Source organism: Oncorhynchus clarkii, chromosome 15, assembly GCF_045791955.1.
Source record: "Oncorhynchus clarkii lewisi isolate Uvic-CL-2024 chromosome 15, UVic_Ocla_1.0, whole genome shotgun sequence".
In the NCBI taxonomy this organism is placed as follows: Eukaryota; Metazoa; Chordata; class Actinopteri; order Salmoniformes; family Salmonidae; genus Oncorhynchus; species Oncorhynchus clarkii.
The window spans coordinates 26,337,806-26,347,746 of record NC_092161.1 but is presented as its reverse complement, the minus strand read 5'-3'; the positions used below and the strand labels follow the sequence as shown (position 1 = coordinate 26,347,746).

Here is a 9,941-nt window from a genome sequence, read left to right as displayed (position 1 = left end):
TGAGGTTGGATGTACTTCCAAATTCTCTAAAACGACATTGGAGGTGGTTTATGGTAGAGAACTGAACATTAAATTGCCTGGCACCAGCTCTAGTGGACAACCTTCAGTCAGCATGCCCATTGCACACGCCCTCAAAACTTGAGACATCTGTGGCATTGTGTTGTGTGACAAACCTGCACATTTTTCAGTGGCCTTTTATTGTCCCCAGCACAAGGTGCACATGTGTAATGATCATGCTGTTTAATCAGCTTCTTGATATGCCACAACTGTCAGGTGGATGGATTATCTTGGCAAAGGAGAAATGGTCACTAACAGGGATGTAAACAAATTCGTGCACAAAATGTGAGAGATTTAGGACATTTTCTGGGATCTTTATTTCAGCTCATGAAACATGAGACCAACACTTTACATGTTGCGTTTATATTTTTGTTCAGTATATATTTGTATAAACTACACCTAATATAGAATAGAATTGCATTATATTAATTGTATTATATTTCCTTTAATTCAAATTGCAATTCTGTATCCATTTACTATTTCAATTGAAATTCAAAAGTTGTATTGGAATTTATGCGGCATTCTCAAATCAATTATGGAATTGAGCCCAACCATGACACACACAGAGTTGTTGGACAACCCTTAAGTCTTCTAATAGCACCACCTTGTGGACATAAGAATACCGAGCTCCTCATTGTGTTCTTATTTAGGAAAAAACAATTAGATTAAATGACTTAGGCCTAAAGCAATCTTCTTCCTGACACACCCAATTAATCAGATGGGTTATGTCTTGTTTACTTCAATATGTAGATAAATATTTTCATTTTGTCCTCTGGCTAAATTCAGATGATTAAATAATATTTTTTTGTTTTAATTATAACTCTTCCAATGCAGTTGCATTTTTGAATAACATGCAGTGGTCAGTACTAAGTAAATGTAGAAAGAATGGCAAGAAGAACGTACTTCAGAAGCAATTGTCTTTATAGTTGATTAAGTCAATACTTTTCAATGTAACTTTTATTATCTCAAGCTTTGAGCTGCTAACTTTATGGTGATATACTGTATCTGCATCTAAAAATGCACTGTGCAGTTTGTATTGTCAGCCATTTCAGCAATAAGCCGGAAAAAAAGGTAATAGCCTTCATATAACTTTTTTGAGTGGGCAGAATTGATGAGTCTCTAAATAACATCCTAGGCTAAACTAAATTTGTTGTACTTCAAATGTAGAAGTTAATTTGAACAATGTACCACAGCAGAATCAAGGAAGCCGACTCAAGATAGAATACTGGCATGTTGTCAAAAACTGCATCTGTCATGGTGACATTGATGTGTGTAGAATGAGCGATATAATAATCATGCTATTTTAGATCAACTGATAGCATCAATAGCGCCATTTCGAGGTTCAGCACCAACAGGCAGTGGACAGCGACCATTTTACTCAGACAATCTTTTTTCTTAGAACATTCTCTGCCACTTTATGGTCCTGTCACAAGGACCCCTTTTGAAGAGCAAGTCATGCTTGAAATGATGCCACCTACTGTGGAAACGGAATTGACAGGCCAGGTACAATGTCCTGTGCTACCGCACAACCCTTTCGCCCATGAGATTTTCTCACCCTAGTGGGGTGTAGATAAAACTCACACTGTGCTTTGTAGTGTGGCTGGATGGAGGGTTTCTACTGCATAAGTCAATGTAATAGTGTGCGTGATCGTGTTTTTCAGTCCTATATAAATGCATGTGTGATATGTATTCTCTTCCCCCAGGGTATTATGGTGCCACCCCGCTGTCTCTAGCTGTTCCATCTGGAATCTCAATGGGATGTACCTGGCTCCAAGGCCAGTCTGAAACCTCTACACTGTAGCAGCTGTCACACATCCCCAGTGTCCAATCATTCAGAACCAAGAGAACCATTTCCTCTGCCGTATTAAATACAACAGCTACACTCTCACAAATGCATGTATATAGGCCTACACTGAAAATGTAATGTCCTGGCACCTTAGCTTCATTTAAATGTTCAGAAAAGTGTTTAAGCTAAGCTCAGAACATGTATCACTGTTCCACTCACCTCATACCAGTCAGTTTTTTGGGAGGGTGGTTGTGGGGGGGGTGTATTTCAGGAATATTCTACTTCGCACCTAAATTCTAAGTGGTGACACTTTTACAATTAAAGCCTTGAAAAGACTAATGAGATTGGAAACGCAGGATATAAAATATGATATTGAACATCTGCCATTACATATCATTTCACCAATAACCACCTCCAGAAAAACAGCTTACAGAAAGAAGCATGTTACAAGCTGTAAAATGCGAATGTAATCTCGGTTGCAGCATTTCCCAAGCACACGTATGTCTTGTGACAGCCCCATGCTTACTGACTGAATAAATACAGCCTCCACACAGGTGGCTGTCCACAGAGACAGGCAATCAGGAGCACATCAGTAAAGCACCCCCAACTGGCTACCGCTGAATGTGCCCAGCATACATAAAACCAGCCACTGCCAGCAAGCTGCGCCGAGATGTAGTTCTCCCAAAGTTATTTAAAAATGAGAAGAACAAGTGATTTACTAATAGACCCACACATCATTCAGTAGATTATCCAAGAACAACTTAATAATTAGTACAATATCTCATCAAGAGTGAAAATCCAATAAAAACTACCTACAAAAATGTAATATTGTGTGGCACTAAGACCCTGACATTCAGCATTGGCAGCATAGTCTTGTGGAGAGAGATCAATATCAGCATAGATACATGCAACAGACACCTTAAGGTTGTTGATCATTATATTTGGCAGATGTATCCAACGGGGAATCTATCATTTTACAGCATGTGTCAACCTCTCAACAAATTAATCCTTTACATTCTTTGAATATCTGCACACTTTTTTAAAAATATATCACCATATTTACATATCGTCATCATGATAGTCATATTACATTCTACACAAGTTATTGGGGCAGTGTGGACTGTTCGAATTGTAACTAGATTTAATTTCATGCAGACAATCCGCACTATAGCTGAGAGAACAACTGGGCAGCGCCGTCCACATTCGCAGACTCTTTCGGTGCTTCACGGACAACCTGACATAAAAAACAAACAAACAAAAAAAGACTTGAGAAGAGAAGACAATCAAAACAACCATCAGATGGAGGATACTCAGCCAGTTAATCCATTGATTCTCAGTTTAACCTTACCGGTGTTGGCTTTCTGGCCACCGGAGCAGTGCATTTTGATACACTTCTGACATCCCGTTGGACCTCTGTAAATATTTTATTCAGGTTCTCCACCTTCTCATTCTTCACTTTATTGATCTGTGCACAAAGGTGGGAAAAAAACAGTTGTCAGCAACTGTGTCAAATACTACCCTTGCACAATACACATACAAGACGGTTAAGTTAACCTTCAGGGACAATGGTGAGATGACACCGACTTGTTGATGTCATTTTTTTCACAGATCATTTGCTGAGTGTCAGGGTTTAACAGGCAACTAGCCACAGGAGATCCGACACCAGAGCATTCCATATTGAGTAAAGTATCACCAAGTAAAGTTTGCCAAGTGAAAAGTTGGCATTTTGAGAGGGTGGCAGGCTGAATACTTACAAGGTAAGAACACTTTATGGCATTGTGGGTGAATACTTTCAATGCATTCAGTCAAAATCTAACTAGGCTATGACTCCAATGGGATTAATTAGAGAAACACCATCAACAAATGCTTATACCTAATGTCAGGGAACCTGAAAAACAGCATTGTCGTAGCTAGTTGATCCCCCAACTAGAGTATTTTGTATTATTCTGTACGTAAATCTGAGACTCTACATTTAGTATGATATGTTATGTTTCATATGTATTAATTTGTGGATGTCTATCATCCATGTTGTATGATGTGTTAAGAATTGCAATTTGTACAATATGTTACAAATTAGTAAAATGTGTGATATGTTACAAATACCAATCTGTTGCAGCCAACTTTAGCTAGGTGGCTAACACTAACTAATACTAAGGTTAGGGGTTAAGGTTAGGAGTTAAGGGTAAAGGGTTAGCTATAAGGGTTAATGTTAGGGTTAAGGGAAAGGGTAAGCTAACAGGCTAAGTAGTTGCAACGTTGCTAATTAGCAACAATTCTAAAAGTTGTCAGTGATGACTGAACACGCAACCTTTGGATTCCCACCTTTAGTTTTTTTTTTACCTTACAGTGCATTCGGAAAGTGTTCAGACCCCTTCAAATTTTCCATTTTGCAATCTTATTCTAAAATGGATTAAATAAAAACAAAACACATAATACCCCATAATGACAAACGAAAACAGATTTAGACATGTTTGCAAACTTATTTTAAAAAATACCTTATTTACATAAGTATTCAGACCCCTTGCTATGAGACTCGAAATTGAGATCAGTTGCATTGTTTCCATTGATCATCCTTGAGATGTTTCTACAACTTGATTGGATTCCACCCGTGGTAAATTCAATTGATTAGACATGATTTGGAAAGGCACACACAACTGTCTATATTAAGGTTCCACAGTTGACAGTGCATGTCAGAGCAAAAACCATGCCATGAAGTCGAAGGGATGGTCTGTAAAGCTATGAGACAAGATTGTGTCGAGGCACAGCTCTGGGGAAGGGTACCAAAAAATGCATGCAGCATTGAAGGTCCCCAAGAACAAAGTGGCCTCCAAGAACAAAGTGGCCTCCAAGAACAAAGTGGCCTCCAAGAACAAAGTGGCCTCCAAGAACAAAGTGGCCTCCAAGAACAAAGTGGCCTCCATCATTCTTAAACGGAAGAAGTTTGGAACCACCAAGACTCTTCCTAGAGCTGGCCGCCTGGCCAAACGGGGGAGAAGGGCATTGGTCAAGGAGGTTACCAAGAACCCGATGGTCACTGCGACAGAGCTTTAGAGTTCCACTGTGGAGATGGCAGAGACCTTCCAGAAGGACAACCATCTATGCAGCACTCCAACAAAAAAGGTCTTTATGGTAGAGTGGCAAGACAGAAGCCAATTATTTAGTAAAAAGACACGACAGCCTGCTTGGTGCTTGCCAAAAGGTACCTAAAGGACTCTCAGACCATGAGAAACAAGATTCTCTGGTCTTATGAAACCAAGATTGAACTCATTGGCCTGAATGCCAAGCGTCTCGCCTGGGGAAAACCTGGCACCATCCCTACAGTGAAGCATGGTAGTTGCAGAATCATATCAAACATCTCCAATCGAAAATCAAATCAAGAGTTGGCTTTCTATTCCGCAACAAAGCCTCCTTCACTCACGCCGCCAAACTTACCCTAGTAAAACTGACTATCCTACCGATCCTCGACTTCGGCGATGTCATCTACAAAATTGCTTCCAACACTCTACTCAGCAAACTGGATGCAGTTTATCACAGTGCCATCCGTTTTGTCACTAAAGCACCTTATACCACCCACCACTGCGACTTGTATGCTCTAGTCGGCTGGCCCTCGCTACATATTCGTCGCCAGACCCACTGGCTCCAGGTCATCTACAAGTCCATGCTAGGTAAAGCTCCGCCTTATCTCAGTTCACTGGTTACGATGGCAACACCCATCCGTAGCACGCGCTCCAGCAGGTGTATCTCACTGATCATCCCTAAAGCCAACACCTCATTTGGCCGCCTTTCGTTCCAGTTCTCTGCTGCCTGTGACTGGAACGAATTGCAAAAATCGCTGAAGTTGGAGACTTTTATCTCCCTCACCAACTTCAAACATCTGCTATCTGAGCAGCTAACCGATCGCTGCAGCTGTACATAGTCTATTGGTAAATAGCCCACCCATTTTCACCTACCTCATCCCCATACTGTTTTTATTTATTTATTTTTCTGCTCTTTTGCACACCAATATCTCTACCTGTACATAACCATCTGATCATTTATCACTCCAGTGTTAATCTGCATAATTGTAATTATTCGCCTACCTTCTCATGCCTTTTGCACACAATGTATATAGACTCCCCTTTTTTCTACTGTGTTATTGACTTGTTAATTGTTTACTCCATGTGTAACTCTGTGTTGTCTGTTCACACTGCTATGCCTTATCTTGGCCAGGTCGCAGTTGCAAATGAGAACTTTGTCTCAACTAGCCTACCTGGTTAAATAAAGGTGAAATAAAAAAATAAATAAAAAATTGTGAAATCCTGGTTGAGAATGAAAGGAGTCAATAAATGAACAACGAAACAGCACTGCAAGTAAGTGAAAGAAATAGGTTTTGATTATGTTTTACTGGTAAAGGGGAACGCGTAAATGCCAACAAAGTAACTTTTGGTCAGTGTGTGTGTTTCAACTATTTAATTGTACTAGAATGCTTAAAAGGCGGCAAAAAACGTATAATATCGGTTATCGGTATCTGTTTTTTGGCAAGGAAAATATTGAATATCGGTATCGGACAAAAATGTCATATCGGTGCGTCCCTAATTTTTAATGTCCCTTTGGTAGGATAGTCGTGATCGGAGCTCATCCATTTGTGATCCAATGATTGCATGTTGGCTAATAGGACTGGTGGTAGAGGGAGATTACTCACTCGCTGTCAGATCCTTACAAGGCACCCCGACCTGCGTCTCCAATATTGCCGTCTCTTCTTCACGCGAATGATGGAGATTTGGGCCTTGCCGGGTGCCTGAAGTAAATCCCTCACGTCCGACTCATAAAAAAAAAAATCTTCGTCCAGTACGAGGTGAGTAATCACTGTCCTGATATCCAGAAGCTCTTTTCTGTCATAAGAGACAGTAGCAAAAACATTATGTACAAAAAAAGTTACAAATAACGCAGGAAAAAAAACATAACACGATAGCACAATTGGTTAGGAGCACATAGAACGGCAGGCATCTCTTCCGGCGCCATCATATCCGATTCCATGTGCTTTGTGGCTGTTCAGACTATGGGAAAATGAACAGTCGAATCAGATATGGAAATAAATAGAATTTGAGTCACTTCAAAGAGCCAATGTGAACACAGCTCTAGAGACAGGATTCTATATGAGCAAGGCATCTATTTTTCTAAGGCACACATCTTTTGCTAATTTGCATAGTTAATTGTTTAATTCCACCATTCACTTTCAGTATTTTAATCAATTTCCTGAACTATTGTGTTGGCATTTACACACTGTGTCACATTTCTTATGTCTTAGTATGCCTGTTTTTAAAAATGCAGTTCTTACTTTCGCCACAAGATGGCAATCTGCCAATTTATGGAAGTCTGTCCTGAAGTTGTTGACTGTTTTCCCGCTTGCCAGTTAGCTAGTAGTTCTCATCTGTCAGCAGCCAAAAGCTTCTTACTGGCGATAAAAACGCCATATTTTTTGGATTCATTACTGAATTATTTAATGTAACAAATCAAACATTAAACCTCGTAAACAACATTTTGGTCCTCACTTGTACTTGATTGATGAATTAAGGCCAATAATTAGTAAAGAACTCCCTCACCTGGTTGTCTAGGTCTTAATTGAACAAATAAGACGCAGACACTAGTGACAGCCCTGTCATAAACAATTCATGGTAACCTCGTAAACAATTCATTTAGACCCGATGTTGTGCAATGCGTGCCGTTGTCCAGGTATTAAAAAGGGACCAGTGGCTATTTGAGAGTCCGCAATTAATTGAAATTTTACGGTAATATATCCGATAATAAGCACCAAACTTTGTTGACATAGTGGTGCAGGTTTCTCGTAACAACTTCTTAGGATTTTACATTTTGCCGTTGTCATCTTCAAAGTTGTTTCCGCTAGTCTCAAAAAGCTAAATTTGCATGAAAAGAGCTGATATGAATGTGAAAGACTTTCAAAATAAGTTGGGTATATGCTCAGTGCTCCGTTGACATTTCACAGACATAACTTTTTGTGAGATCTAGGAAAAACAACTATTTTAAAAATAATATGAAAAGCACACAAATACTACATGTCATGTCTCAAAATCGATATCCATCTTACCTCTATTGTTTTATGTCCTGCGGATTCGAGAAGAACGATAAAAAGGTCAAATGCAAAGTGAGCCTGTAAGCGTTAGGTCGCCAGTAACCTTAAAGATGCACTGTGCAGAAATCGCTCCGCCATTTCCTGGTTGCTAAAATTCTAAATAGTTCGCCTAATTTCTGTTCGTGACAAAACAAGAGTCATTGTACCATCTAAACCACTGAAATATTTTCCATAACCAAAAATATTGTATTTTCACCTGTTTGAAACGCTTACGACACTGAAAGTAAAAAACGCAAAAACTAAATTTAAGCATGGGAAGCATAGAAATGGTAACATACAACAGATATACCGCTTTACACTTGACTTCAATTAGAAATACATGTGAGTTATAGATCTGATCTGTGAACGTGGTCTGGTCAGACAAAAATATAAATATTGCAGCTCTAATTCTTGCACAGAATCCAGCCTCGTTGACATGATGCAACTTTCATGCCGACCACTTTTTATCATCTGGCCTCCATTGATTTAGTCACCCTAATTTTGACCATCCTACAACGGTAAAACTCCAATAACTAACGGATTATGATAGAGACATGAGGTTTGGACCATTGGTTTTCTTCATTGGTTTACTCATTGTTCAAAAGATGCGTTGATTGGACACCCTACTGTGTGAAGCCTATTAGCTAAATAGTTAGCTAACTAAGATGGTAGTTAGCTAGCATTTTCCACTTACGTGTTTGAGAGTTGAAGTGACAGGTTTTGCCTTATTCTTTTGTTTTGTCTGTTTGTTGGTCACTCGGAAAACATTCTGCTGCTTTTTGCCTTTTTGTTTATTCTTCGCCATGATTACCTATGAGAACAAATGTATGCTGTTAGCAAGGTAGCTAAGTAGAGGTGGCTAAGCTTGCTCAGACCGACCCGTTGTGATCATACCGTTTATTAGTTTATGTTGACACAATATACAAGAAAATACAGTAACATCACGTGCGTTCAATATGTGAATCCACATAACTAGATAAACTCATAAGATAAACTCGAAGAATAATAACAAAATATACAAACCTCAAGAAGTGGACGACTATCGGCAAATGTAAAACGTGTTGAAGCAACGGAGCTTGACGCAATTTAGATGCGACTAAAACCTGAACCAATCAGTGCTCCCGAGGACAACAGATTGAAACGCCCCCATAATGCGCTCGATTTCAACGCTATCCGTGCTGAATCAGCGCTGGGTTTGCCTCATGCTGTTATTCTACAGCCTTTATGCAATACATGTATTTTATCTGAGGACATTATCAAATCATTATTTTACCGTTCGCATTCCCTTTGATGCAGATGAGGTTGCAGTTTTCGGCTAACAAGAAAGACAGTTTACTGGCAGCAGCTACAAAAATAGTTGCTTTCTCGTTATGACCGCCAGATGGCAGCAACGTATTGCCTCTGATACACTTTCATAAGAGTCGGTGAGCGTACTCTGAGAATACCAAACATTAGCAACACCTTTAACCTGTCTCCCCCCCTTCATCTACACAGAATGAATGGATTTAACAAGTGACATCAATAAGGGATCCTGCATTCACCTGGCCAGTCTATGTAATGGAAAGAGCAGGTGGCCTTAATGTTTTGTATTCTCAGTGGCGGAGTTAACCCACCGGGCACAGAAGTCAATTCAAAGTTTATTCCACATTGGTCAACGAAATGACGTGGAAACAACATTGATTCAACCTATGTGTGCCCAGTGTGAAGCCTTTCACTTTTATTAAGGGGTTTTAAGCAACGCCATTATGGGGGTGGGTTTTTGCATTATCAGCATATTAGAAAATATGTTAGTCTGTTTATAATATTAAAGAAAAACTAGGAGACAGACAGACAGACAGACAGACACTTAACTGTTCTCAGTCTAGGCAAAATGTCATAACCTAGGCCTAAACGGTATCAATAGTCTAATACAATTAATTATAAACTACCGTAGCCCTGGGGCTAGGTGTAAATTAAAAACATATACCTAAGACAATAATACACAATGAT

At 39.5% G+C, this 9,941-nt stretch overlaps 1 protein-coding gene across 1 annotated transcript; it reads right to left on the bottom strand.

Moving 5' to 3' along the window:
• Positions 1-960: 960 nt before the first annotated feature.
• Positions 961-9,050, bottom strand: LOC139367124 (ribosomal biogenesis factor-like). Its single transcript, XM_071105183.1, has 4 exons — positions 8,976-9,050; positions 8,647-8,763; positions 3,192-3,308; positions 961-3,077 (listed from the first exon to the last, which is right to left on the bottom strand). Exons 2-4 carry the CDS (start codon positions 8,755-8,757, stop codon positions 3,009-3,011), a joined length of 297 nt encoding a protein of 98 aa, XP_070961284.1. The 5' UTR covers positions 8,758-8,763; positions 8,976-9,050; the 3' UTR covers positions 961-3,008.
• Between the last annotated feature and the right edge of the window lie 891 nt (positions 9,051-9,941).